The sequence below is a fragment of the Mastigoproctus giganteus genome, chromosome 4 (genome assembly GCF_048544385.1).
Source record: "Mastigoproctus giganteus isolate SK-2022 chromosome 4, ASM4854438v1, whole genome shotgun sequence".
NCBI classification, from domain to species: Eukaryota; Metazoa; Arthropoda; class Arachnida; order Uropygi; family Thelyphonidae; genus Mastigoproctus; species Mastigoproctus giganteus.
Genome location: NC_143578.1, coordinates 53582711 through 53597033, shown reverse-complemented (window position 1 = coordinate 53597033; position 14323 = coordinate 53582711). Strand labels below are relative to the sequence as shown.

At 37.8% G+C, this 14323-nt stretch overlaps 1 protein-coding gene across 1 annotated transcript in view; it reads right to left on the bottom strand.

Annotated features, from left to right (window-relative positions):
- The window catches only part of LOC150086741 (plexin-B-like), a 238715-nt gene that overhangs the window by 67382 nt on the left and 157010 nt on the right, over positions 1–14323 (bottom strand). The window contains exons 21-23 of the mRNA XM_090372734.1: positions 11308–11551; positions 8584–8726; positions 4299–4432 (exon numbers count right to left, since the gene is read on the bottom strand). Of these exons, the coding sequence (XP_090228860.1) occupies positions 4299–4432; positions 8584–8726; positions 11308–11551 (521 nt within the window). The remainder of the gene's footprint in view (positions 1–4298; positions 4433–8583; positions 8727–11307; positions 11552–14323) is intronic.

The window sequence follows — 14323 nt, the reverse complement described above, 5'->3', positions numbered from 1 at the left end:
TAGAAAGTGCAAATTAAGGGTGAAAGGATTACAGTTTCACAATGTTAGTGGTGTGTTCGTAAAATTTCTGCAGTCACATACTGAGAAGTCGCACTAGTCAATATGCTTTCCATAGCCAATCCGAGGATTAAGAAGATTCCCAACAAGGATTATAGCCTCTGGTCAACCTGTGTTTTGGTTCCCCTTTACTCTGACAAACGGGCATATGTTTTTCGGAGAAGTGAGTGATCCACTCCTTCCAGTAAATTTCTCCTGTCTGTGTTTACATGGTCACAGTAGCAGAATATCCATGTGATTTAGGCATTTTGCACAGTATTCAAAGAACTAGTGAGAGAGTAACGGGTGGAATTGAGGCAACTGAGATATTGTATAAACTTAACGAAGATGAAATGCTGGCAGATTTTGAAACTTTGTCGAGCCTTTCACTGTGTAGAAAATGTTCTAAAATATAATGGCATACAGGCAATAATTTAAAAAAAAACGAAAAAAACTGTATCATCAATCTCCAAAAAACTAGCGCAAATTAAGGATGATTGCTAAAGAACTTGATATGAAAACTATAAAGATCGGTCGTGTTTTCGGGCCACAATGGGCAGCTTTTAGCTTGTGAACAGCAATTGTAGGTTGGACGACTTATCCCACCTAGTCTCCAGACACTGTAATTTGCAAAACTTAAGCCTTTCTTTGTAAGAGCAACCCTCATTCTGTACTCATTCACAGTTCTACATCCTTCTTAAAATGAGGCCTCCAGACCTGCATACAGTACTCGAGGTGTGGCCTGACCATTGCCTTATACAAGGGAGATAATCACCTTCTTATCCCTGCTAGAAAAATTCCTGTATATCATTGACAAGACACTATGAGCTACTCTTGCAGACCGTCTACACTGCTCAGAAAACTTCATATCTGCCTGCACAATTAGCCCCAGGTCCTTTTCACTCTCTACCACTGTCAGTGAAGTACCACACAGTTGATACATTACTCTGGGGTTACTGCTTATAATATCTAGTACTTTACATTTGTCAATGTTAAACTTCAGTTGCCACCTCTCAGCCCACCCGCTCAACTTTTCTAGATCCTGTTGCAGCAGCGTACTATCATTAACAACCCCGCCGACCTTTGAATTGTCTGCAAACTTGGAAATAAGCTTGATATATCATCATCAATATCATTAATAAATACAGAAAACAACAATGGACCCAACACTGAACCCTGAGGGACTCCACTAATAACATTAGTCAAAGATGAGCAGTGTCCATTGATTACCACTTTCTATCTTCTCCCCCTCAACCATCCCTTTATCCATAGCAGCAATTTGCCTCCAATGCCACACTGTTCCAATTTGTGCAGCAGTCTTCCATGTGCAATAGTATCAAAAAGCCTTTCTAAGATCCAAATATATGCTATCAAAATTATTCTTTTCATCCAGTTCCTTTGTGACCACATCATAGTATCCAATCAAATTGGTCAGACAAGTCTTCCCCTTAACAAACTCATGCTGTGTCCGAGCTATAACTGAAGTCTTGTCTAGATGATCTTGCAATGCTTCTTAAACCAATATCATTAATAAATATCATTAAACCAATATCATTAATTTTCCTGGAACAGAAGTTAAACTAACGGGTCTGTAATTACCTGTGTCTCCCTTTGATCCTCCTCTGTGGATCTGCACATCTCCAGTCCATGGGTACCTTCCCTTAGTCCAAGGAAGCTCTCGTAATTATGGCTAAGGGTTTGCTTACTTCCTTTGCTGCTTCCTTTAATATAACTGGATAGATTCCATCCACCCCAGGTGCCTGTCTTATGTTTATCTTCAACAATTTCTCCTCCACTTTACTCTCAGTTATTACAAGATTATCTAGCTTACTGCTAGAGTTGAATACACCTCTGGCATTCCCCTCCCTGAGTAACTCCTCATGTGTGAATGTAGATGCAAAATATTCATTTAGTTTGTTAGTTACCTGAGCAGGATTATCAACAGCTGAACCATCGATAGCCAGTGGACCAATCTGATTCATCCCCTTCCTTCTAGAGTTTACATAAGTAAAGAACTCTTTGCATCCTTTACCAAAGATTTCTCGTAATCTGCCTTTGCCTGCCTAACCTCCTTTGTGACTTGGTTACAGACCAGCTTATATCTATCATAGGCTTCTGTGTCACTGTTAATTTATATATATCCCATGCATTTTTCTTCTCTGCTACATGTCTAATTAGTTCATCTGAAATCCATTTAGGCCTAAATCTTGAACAATATATCTTAGTTGGTATGAAAAGCCTAGTAGCTTCCAAGATTAATTCTTTGAATGCTTTCCATTTTGAGTTTGCTGTTGGTAACATAATCAGTTGGTCCCACCATATAAAATTTAAATATTGTCTCAGACCACCATATTTTAATTTAATTAATATTTTAATTTATGCTCAATTTCACATTTATACGTTCAATAAACTGAACTATGTATTATGTCTTTATTTTCTATTAAAATGCATTGTCTATGGACAAAAGTATCATTTTTGGGGTTAAACTATACAGTCAGTCCTCGTATAGCACGATAGTTGTGTTCCTAGAAATCCTCGTGCAATGCAAAATTGTGCAATATAAATAAGAGGCCCTGTGAGAAAAATAGGGTTAGGTGCCGACCACCCAAGACTGAACACACATTTGTAGCCAAAACATTACCAAACACAATAAATAATCATAATAAAATATTTATATATATATAAACTTATATATATATATAAATAAGTTTATATATAAAAAATATAAGTATTATATATAAGTTTATATATACAAAATGTCTTGTATTTTGTTACGACTATTACGTAATAAAATATTGCTAATGCTTTTGCTTCTATCGTAAGCAAACTTGTTTTTTTGTTTGATTTTCTATCCAAACAGATGACAACCGTTCCATCTCTTCCAATTTTTTGTGTCTTGATCTAATGGATTTTAATTACACTTTGAGTTGTTCCTGCTATGAAAGTTGTTTTTATTTTCTCTGCATTCTTTCTAATTCTCAGCGTTGCCTCATTTAGGCCAGTAGCACGTGCAATATCACATGGTCTTAATTTTGCTCAAAGTGTTTCAAAATTTCATATTTTTTCTCTATCAACAGAGGCGGACTGGCCATAAGCCTTACCGGGGAAACCCCAGTGGGCCGGAGGCCGGTGTGATTTTGGCCATAAACGCTAGTATGAGGCCGCTACAAATTTTCCTGGGTAAGAATTTTTGACCCAGTCCACCTCTGTTTATCGATATTGCTTTTCTTTTTCTCTCTGCATCTGTATTGTCTTCACCAGGACTCTTCCTTTTCACACCGTTTAAGTATTATACTCATTTTTAGGGAATAAAGCACAATTACAAAATGAGGAGGCATGCTTGATACACATAAACAAAGCTGCGCACGTGTAGCACTGAATAAACAACATCGTAAAGGCAGAGACACACTATGAACACCTCACTAGCTCATATTTTACTAAAACACATTTCTGGGGGTTATTACCATAAAACAATAAAAACTATTTCCAGCTGCGTTTCTGCTAGTGGAACCTGTTATAAACTGGTAGTAAACTCGATCTAACTGAATTTGCGATAATACTGATAGCTGGAATTGTGTGGGTTTTTACGTTATTATGGCGAAAAGCATTTCCCCTTCACTGATATAAAAAACATAAATACATTTTCAGAATCTTCTCTTCATTCCTATTGTGTTGCATTTAGTTGGGGTGATTCCGCATTCGACTGCCATTTCTTGTAAACACAAAGGCGAATTGTGCATAAGCGAATTCGGTTCGTGTTATATACGATATCATTCCCCTATTTATAAATCGTGTATGATCGAATTCGTGTAGTGTAAACACTTGTTATACGAGGACTGACTGTATCTCCAATTATAGCATTCCAGCTAAAGGGAAATCGAATTTAAATTTTCAAATTTTTTTTTCACATTTGTTTCCATTGTATTATTTTCAAAGTTCAAAAAAGGTAGTGTACTGCAAGAAATAATGTTAAGTGTATTACCAAATATACCGTGTTAATGAAAAAAGAAAAGATATAAACATAGCATTTAAATAAAATGAACTACAAAAACATCTTTCTTCACTTTAATAAAAACTGTCATCACAGTGTAAGCATATTTCATTAAAGACAGGTTAAATATCTCACCACAATAATGTTTGTAGTGAGAATAATAATTGGAAACAATAATGTTTCCAATGCTGATACGTTTTGGGATTAGAAAGTTTTAATAAAGGTCAGTAAGAAATAAATAAATGACTATTTCAGCATAATAAATGCCCACCTGTCTCTAATGCTGAATGACTTTTGTGATTCCAAAGTTCTAATAAAGGCCAGTAAGAAACTCTTGTTATTTAATAACTGTTCAAACTGATTCATAGCAACTTCACAATTACTGTACAATCCATTGGCTCGCATCTATAAAAATGAAAGAAAAATACTTTCAAAATTATTATAAATACCAAAAATATTGATTTAAAATTTTCATACTCATTTTTTTTTTTTTTTTCATTTCTTCTGCATCCATTAAAAAATAAAAAAATAATTTAATGAGCAGCAACAATTGTACATACTCCTCACAATGCGAAAATTAATTAATCACCCAATACCACTTCGAGAGTTATTTGCTAATGATTCAGCATAATAATTCATTCCATTATTCTATTCCATTCCATTCCATTCATAAATGAAAATCATTCCATTAATAAATGCTTTCAGAATAATCAGCGAATTAAGAAACAAAATAAAACACTACCTACAAGTTATGAAAAGTAAATAAATACAGCTGAATTAGATGGTGCTGCACCACCATGTGGTTCAGCACCATCTAATTCAGGCCTGCCTATAACCATTCTTCAGTTTTGAATATTTCACTGTAAGTTATCTATTTGCAGTTCTGTGCTTTTCTTTGACAACCATAATGTTTACACTGGAATCTACGTCAGATTTATCCAAATATTTGCAAAGAAATTACTGTTCACCATTAATTCACTCAGAAATGGCAGATAATACTACTTTCTATCATTTTTGTTGCAATGCCAAAACGTACTATATTTCCAGTAACTTAGTGCTGAAATGAGGGCTGTAAATATTATTATGATTACTAGTCATATGGTGCAAGGAAGCCTGAGGCTTATGCTGCACCAGCAAAAAAAAATTCCCAAGTTACCCTGAGAGAGAGAGAGAGAGAGAGAGAGAGAGAGAGAGAGAGAGAGAGAGAGAGAGAGAGAGAGAGAGAGAGAGAGAGAGAGTGTCAGAGAGAGTCAGAAGTAGAAAGGAATCACCAAGAAAGAGAAGAATGATGATATCCAGCTCAGGACCCTGGGTATGGTGTGGGTATGGGTGTGTCAAGCCCATACTCACCAGATATGAGTCCCTGGGGTGATAATTAAGTTTACCATCCAATTTAAAGTCTAAGGGGTAAAGGATCAGAATCCACACGATACACAGGGTGAATTATATGTCAGTTTATAAAGAAGACATACAATTTACCAAGAAGCAAAACACCAAAACGTTTGAACAATTCATTTAAATTTAATAAATAATATCATGTAATATTAACATTAAATAATTTTATATCCATTAAATATATTTTGTTGGCATGAAATAACTTATTTCAAGAATTGAATTGTACAAATTATTTCTCAGTATATTGACTTATGGCCTAACCTGTATATATTAGGATACTAAATGAAAAAAACAACTGGTTAGACAAAGACTTTTTTTTTATTGAGTATGATAAAAGATTTTTGTCCATTTTTTTCACCCCTCCATAAGGCTATAGTTAGTTCCCTGTTTGAACTAGGATGTCTTGTTCTGGCTCTCTAGGACGTCTTGTTCTGGCTCTCTAGGACGTCTTGTTCTGGCTCTCTAGGACGTCTTGTTCTGGCTCTCAGCTGTCATTCCAAAACATTCTAAAGGTGTTCAACTGAATTCTGATCAGAGTTTTTGGGCTGTAAATGACAGTTTAGCACATTATTTTCCTCAAACTACTGTTATGTACTGACTATGCTTTGGGACACAGAGTGTTGTTATTCTGATACAAATATGGCCCCTTCCAAAGAATTGCCACAGTACAGATAAGGCAGAATTGTTCAGAATATCACAACAGACAACTGCATTCATGGTTTCATCAATGGCAAACAGTGGACTGGTCCACCTCAGGGACTCACATCTGGTGAGTATGGGCTTGGCACACCCAGGATCCTGAGCTGGATATCATCATTCTTCTCTTTCTTAGTGATTCCCTTCTACTTCTGACTCTTGTTCTCTCTCTCTCTCTCTCTCAGGGTAACTCAGAATTTTTTTATGGCTGGTGCAGCAAATGCCTCAGGCTTCCTTGCACCAATATGACTAACAATAATAATAACTACTTAAAGCAGGCCCACACCGTCATACTACCACCAATGATAGTGCATATCCCACACACTTTTAAATCTCTGGCTTGTCCGATACAGAGAACGTACATGGAGATGGGAAAAATCCCAGGTGCCGTCAGACCCCGAACATACCTAATACCTAATAATACCACCAATGATCCAACGGAGATGGGGGAAATTCCTGATGCCGTTTGACACTACATACTCTTCCACTAATGATCCACAGATAAAGGGGCCAAAGCCAAAAAATTCATTCCGGACAACCTACCCGAAGTCACCAATCTGGTTCTACCCAGGTCTCCTGACAACCTCCTGCGTCCAATCTGCTGATTGGACGCAGCGTCATCAGGGAGAAACTTATCACCCTGGGCCTCACCGACAACCTGTTCTGTTCCTGTGGCCAACTTGAATCATGGGAGCATCTGATGTACCAGTGCCCATTATATGAGGACCTTTGGTGCATTCTGATATCAAAAATTCAATTCATCCTGAGACTCTGGGAACAATATCTCCTGGAATCAGAGGAAACCTATGCTGCAGTTTCCAAATTTGCCCAAGAACTCTTCAGAAGGCATAGGACTCTCCCAACACCACAGAATCTTCCTGATTTAGTCCTTCCACCAATTTTCTTGGATGGCACCTGTTCCAGGGTCTGTGACACCTCAGAACAAGAGCTGTGACCTTCAGCTCAGCTGCCAACACCACCTGGCGGTCTGAATAGGGTGCTCTTACCCAATTCACTTTAACTCCCTATCCCTTGGCGGGGGGGGAGATGGTTTCCTGTCTCCTCACCCCTTCTTTTCCCTCTGGTTGGGCATGCACCAACTCTTGGGGTTATCTTCTCTATTGGCCCCATACTTCTGTCTTTCACCCCCAGCCTTCAGTCTCCCTTCCCTCTCTATCTTCACTACTAGCACCGAACACATGTCAAAATTTTAATCTTAAATCACATAACTTATGTATCTATATTCCTTTCGGCCAAACCCAATCCTAATGATTTCTTCTTCTTTTTTTAGGTCCTAGCTGCTGAAATCTCAGGAAACTAGGTGGCAGGCCCTGCCAGAGTACAATAAAAATTACTGGGTACCTGACCTGCCTCCCAGGGGCATAGTGTGGTAAATGGTGGGCTCCCCCAGGGGCCCAATGGCTAAAAGGTCAGATGAACAATGGTACACAATACTACATTCTACAATATCCATACATTTTTAAATCTCTGGCCTCTACAGTGTTCTGTATCATGCAGAGATGGGGGAAACCCCTGGTGCCGTTAGACCCCAAATACACTATACACTATACCACCAATGATCTTCATTGTTGCTACAATACAATCTGGTGCTGAAACCATTTATTGGGTATATGCTATGCCCAGGTACATCTACCTGATGCCTGGACCAAGTAGCATGATTTATCATTCCACATCACATTCTGTCAATGCTGCAATGTTTAATGCATCTATTCTCTGCACCAGTATAACCAGTGATATGCATTATTGAAAGACAGATTCACTATAAGGGCTGCTGTGCAACCATAATAATCCTTTCTCTGAAGTGTTTTTCTGATGGTTGTTGGTCCTACAGATCCCATTTCTAACAACTTTCTCATCAATCAGCTCATTGAGGGAGGGCAATGAATCTATGATTTCCTCTTAATCCATTTTAACTGTTAACATGCTCTTAAAGTACACTCTCATTCTGTTCTGTCTACATGTCACTGTGTATGCATGCCCTTTATATATACACTACTTTTAACTAGTGCTAACATCTGCCTACCATGTGACTCTGAAAAAACATTGCAGCAATATGCCAACAAAATGTCAGCAACAAGCCTATGATGTGTTTGCATTTTTAGTTAGTTCTATATTGACCCAAATATGTGAAGTAAGTTCCTTTTGTTCTTTTTTTGCCAAATATATGACATCAATTTGTTCATGTCTTGGCTTACTTTATTGTTGATTGAGAAAGCTTGTTTACTCCAATGATATAAAAGGTCACTTTATAAAAAAAATACTTCAACTTCAGGTGTGCAAAATAAAATAAGTTTTTAAGTGCTCTGTAGTTTTGAAGTGCCATGCAGAAGTGTAACTTTAGAACAAAGTACTTCAAAACAAAAGCTTTAAAAAAAAAAAGATAGGAAAAAGGTTGGTATTATAAAGTTTTGGAAAGCATAATGTAACAAAATCATATAACTAACCTTACTCTCTTGAAGGACAGGATGGTCAAGTACACCAGGAAAAGACACCTTCATTACATAGCTTCTATGATCTAGTGTAGGAATGCCTGAAGTTTCTAGGTCATTTGTTAAATCAGTCATATCAGTCTGAAGCTCAGCAAAAGCTATATTGAAGAAATCAGAATGCTTAATAAAAGGAACAGATTAATAACAAATATGTCCAAAACATTTAAACTTAATTTCAATAAATATCATTATTATTATTTCCAATTATGATGCTACTGTTGCTATTTTTCTCCTGAGGCATTTTTCCACCCCATGATGGGTACTGGTACCAAGAACACAGGGTGGTTGGTTATGCCTGGTTACTATTATTACTGTTGGTTGTGGGAACTTTCTGACTACCTAGAGGTGTTCGGGATTGTGGCTTTCTGAGGTTCCATGAAAGTTTTCTCTAGGAGGCCTATTACTGCTAGATTCTTATGAAGGCTCTTTGGCACCATGAAGGTGGTTGACCCAATCATCAGGACTGTCATTACTTGTTCCATATGCCACAATTCTTTGACTTTCTGTCTTAGGTCTGTGTATTTCTTGATCTTTCATCATAGGTTTTCTTGAGGTTGCTGGTTTGGGAACTGCCGTGTCAATTAGGTAGGCAGCCATTTCCTTCTCGTCGATGAGACTTATATCTGGTTTGCTGTGCAGGATTGTTTCATAATGATGGCGCAGTCCCAGTATAGTTTGTCGGTAGGGGTCTCTAGTACGGCAAAGGGTTCATGCTTGTAATATGGCACAATTTCTTTGAACAACTAGTATTTTTGCACTAGCTTCTGATGTATCTCCTAGCGACCTGGTCAGGTCTATGAGTGTACTCCATCTGGTTGATCACCTTGCATAGTGCAGTGATATGCTGGAGTGTTTCTGGGGCCAGGTGGCATCATTGACATGTCGTCTGTCACTCTGAGGATCCTTGGTGGTGTATTTCCTGTAGTTCCTGGTACTGATTACCTGGTCTTGGATGGCAAGAATGAATCCCTTGGTCTCAGGTAAAAGCTTCCCACTACAAGCCATTCATTGTTAGCCATTTTATGTGTAGTCTTGATGGAGATCACTGTAGTATCTGGCACGGAGTGCCTTCTTTGCCTATCTTTCTGTCTTTGTTTCTTCTGTCTGCATAAGTGGGGTCTCAGTGTGTGCTGTTTGTCTATCTTCCTTATGGCTTGGTAGACTGGTGTTGTGTTTTCCTGGAAGTAATTGCTCAGGTTCTTAATTGCCTTCTTCTTTTGTTCAACGAGGTCCATCAAACCCCTCCCTCCTTCTTGCTGGGGTATGTATGGCCAGGCTATTGAAGGCCAACTTCAGGTGCTGTTGGTGGTTCTTGGTCATCATTATCCTAGTCAATCTCATAATCTCTTCCAGTTCAGTGTTGGTCCAATCTATGATCCTGAAGGAGTATGTTAGTACTGGGCTACATAGGTGTTTATGGCTCTGACAATGTTCCCACCATTCAGCTTTGCTTTAAGCATGCCTTTCAGTCTCTAAGGGTATTTCTCAGTCAGGCAAGCCTTAAATCTCCTTATGTTCTAACTGTTAAGCTTGCACCATCCCCAGATATTTGTAGATCTCTCCTCTCATTGCTTCAATAATCTTCACTGGTCTTTAGTTAGTAGTTTCAGCTGACTAGATTTCCCTGATGCAATCCATAGGTCTTGCATTTTTCTAGGCCAAATTGTATCCTGATGTCAGTGCCGAACTGTTCAGTAATCTGGATAGCTGTTGGAGTTGATTCTCGGTTGCCGCATAGAGTTTGATGTTATCCACATACATCGGGTGAGAGAGCGTACAGTGGTTGAATGCTAGACAGAACCATAGTAAGTTCAAGGCATCTCCCTGAAAGATTCCTCTTCTAATGGGGATCAGTCTGGTCATGACATTCTTAACCTTGACGGTGGTCCTCCATTTTACCATGGTTGTTTCTAGGAAGAGTGTCAGTGTCAGATCGACTTTGTAGATCTTCAGTGTGTCTATCAACCAGCTATGGAGCATGGAGTCAAAGGTCATGTGATAGTTAATATAGGCCATGTGCAGGTTGCAGTGCTTCCCTGTAGGCTTACTCTGTAACTGCCACATCAATGGTTAATTGCTCCTTGAGTCCTTTGTTCATCGGCTTACCTCCCTTCTACTGCTTGACCACACTGTTCTGGTTCTCCAAGTGGTCTGGTATCTTCTTGGTTATAGCTGGTCAGGACCTTGTACTATAATATTTATTATTATTATTAGTAATAGTAGTAGCAGTACTGAAATCTATTTACAAAAATCACTCCTGTACAGCCATTTAGCTAGGAGGGTGTGTGTTACAGTATGTAATGCCCTCATACCGGCGCCTCCGTAGCCAGGTGGGAAGGAGCAGCAGTGCGTAGCACACGCTTCTTGATTAGACCGGGGTTCGAGCCCGTCACCACCAAATACAGAGGATGCGGAAAGGTCAGGAAATGACCACCCCACCGGAGCAATATGGCCTTAGTTGCTAATGCTCCTAAAAAAAAAACCAAATAACAACAAAAATAAATAACAACAGCCCTCATATCTGTATGTGGCCTGTATCGACTATCAGTAAGGCCTTTGACTTTGACACTTAAAGAACTTAGATAATTTAACAATTTAGCTTATTTAATATAAAATAAATATCTTTAACGTTGTCTATTAGGTGAACTATAAATCTTGCTATTAATTTTAATAACTTACCTTGCTTACATTCTGATCGTACACTATTTTCTAATGTATCCATTTGTAATTGTATCCTCTTGTATTCTCTTTCAGCTTGAGAGCTCTTGTGCCGCAGAACAGCCAAAATTATAAGTGACAACAGCATAAGAATGGCTCCACCTGAAGCAATACCACCAATTGCTTCAGGTGGAAGCTCATATTTTTTAGCTACTTCATAGCGTAAAAAGCCCAATTCAAACCTCAGGTTTCTACCAACTCGAACCTGTAACAATAGAGAGACATTATTAAGTATACCTCTCATTTTATAGCTTTTATTCATTAGATATTAAAAATATTAACAGATCCCTTCTCTGATTCTGCTATTCAAGTAGTATCAAAAATTTTAAATATTAAACATTTTTAAATGAAAACAGGAATAACCACATGGAGGAAGGATGCATGCAATACAGCTTATAGAGCTTATTAATTAATAATGATGATAATAATAATCCCTGGGGATACTACTTTAAGCCAGTTGTGACCAATCTTTTTTTTTTTTTTTTTTGGATCACAGATAAATATATTGTATTGCAATGTGTAACTTACTAGCTCATGTTTGTACACCTGTGTATCCCAAGATATATAATCATGGACCATAATGCATCTTCAGAACAAAGTCTGTTATACACCTAGGTGGAATTTTATTCTATTATCTTATCCCATTTTTTTTATTATTATTACTGTAATGTTCCTAGGCATTGAATGCTAGAATAATACTATCCACTTGATGTTCCTGGACTCTGTCGAACTCTTGCTGAAATTTGCATCACCTTTTCAATGAGCTGCCAAAATAGTTTAGCATTTTCAAATAAAAGAACATCTGAAAAGAGAAGTGCTTGTGATTCTAAACGAACATAAATACCCTTGAAACTGTATCAATGTTATGCTATCTTGTCAGAAGATAAGTGAACTTTGGTTAGAGAAAACTTATCAAAAAAATTGAAATATATTGTTTATTTGTAAATAGAGACATACAGAGGCAACATTGTCTGGGGGCATTGAATCCTACAGAAGGTATAAATTAGTCTGTGAGCAACCCTTTTTTTTTTTTTCTTCTGGATCACAGATAAATATATTGTTTTGCAATCAAATTACTCAGGGGATCACACATGCTAAGGAAGATTATAAGAAGTCCATGTTGAAGAATGAAAAAAGGAAAAAAAAAAAAAAAATTATTTATTTGCTTATGTTAACTCTAGAAGGAAAAGCAAGAACCACATTGGCCTACTTGATGTGAATGGCATAAATACTGATTATCTTATACATATTGCTGACTACATGACACACCCTGATGTCAGCAAAGCTTTCGATACTGTTACACATCTATGAATGTTATATACATTGGAGCAACGTGCCATTAGGAGCAGGTTACTGTGAAAGAAAAAAGGAATTATTAAGTGGTAGGTGAACAGAAGTTATAAATGGCTACTGTTCTTCACAAATTAATGTTATGATCAGGTTAACACAAGACTCATGTTAGGTCCCTTACTGTTTCATATTTACTAATGTATATGTTTCATGATGTAGATGTTTCAAGTTTAATATCTAAGTTTGCTGATGGTACAAAAGTGGGCAGGGTGGCTAATAACATTAATCAGGATATGCTACTTCAAGATATAGACAAACTAGGCAGATGGGCTGGAACAATAGCAACTGAGATTTAATGCTGATAAATGCATTTGGGAGGCAGTAATCCCAAAATAACACCATTTGAGTAGTATTAACTTAAAGTAGTTGATAATGAAAGAACCTCGGGATAACTGTACAGCATAAGATAAAGTTCTCTGAACAGTGCATATTGGCTCCTAGAAGAGTTCATGGGGTTCTGTCAACAATATACAGAAACTCTGTGAGTAGAGACAAAGGGATGATTGTATTAGAGAATGGTTAGGCCACATCATGAATGCTGCATACAAGTCTGTAGCTTTCATTTTAGGAAGGATGTAGATCTGCTGGAAAGGATACAGAAAAGAGTAACAAGATTACATGGAGACACAAAAGGATATTCTTACAGGAAAGAAAGGAGTTGGTATTAATATTAATACTGACAAATGATGCAAGAAAGCAAACTTATACAGCATCAGCCAAAAAAAAAAACCCATTTCACCTATCCATCCCCTCCAATAGTTTCTCTAGTTCTTTGAATTTATTCAAGCTATCCACTTCCATAAAAACAGATGGAAGTTTGTTCCGGCAAACAACCACCCACTGGCCAAAGGCAAACTCCTACTCATCTATTCTACAACCATCCTTCCTCAATTTGAATTTATACATCCTTCCTTATGCCCTCTATGTGTGTAATCTGAGCAAGAGAAAGAATGCTTTCGACATTAGGCTTGCTTAATCCATTCAAGGCTTTAAACGCCTCAGTCAGATCACCTTGCAGGTGCCTAGTCTCCAGATGCTGCAATTGGCAGAACTGAAGCCTTCTTGTTAAGGGCACCCCTCTGTTAGTATTAGTAGTGAAAATGATGCAATAAAACAAGCTTATACTGCATCAGCCAAAAAAAAAAAAAAAAAAAAACCCTTCCCATTTCACCTATCCATTCCATCCAATAGTTTGTCAAGTTCTTCCTTGAATTTATTTAAGCTATCTACTTCCACAACAACAGATGAAAAGTTTGTTTTAGCAATCAACCACCAGCTGGATAAAGGCAAACTTCTGCACATTTATTATGCAATCATCCTTCCTCAATTTGAATTTATGCCCCCTCGTGTGCAGTCTGAGCAAGAGGAAGAATTCCATAAGCATTGAGCTTGCTCAATCCATTAAAAGCCTTAAACACCTCAATTAGATCACCTTGCAGGTGCCTAGTCTCCAGAAACTGCAATTTGCAGAACTGAAGCCCTTCTTAGTAAGAGCACTTTTTTGTTCCCCTCACCAATCTCGTTGCTCTTCTCTCTACCCATTCCAGCAGCTCTACATCCTTCCTAAAATGAGGCCTCCAGATCTGTATGCAGTGCTCAAGATGTGGCCTGACCATTGCCTTATACA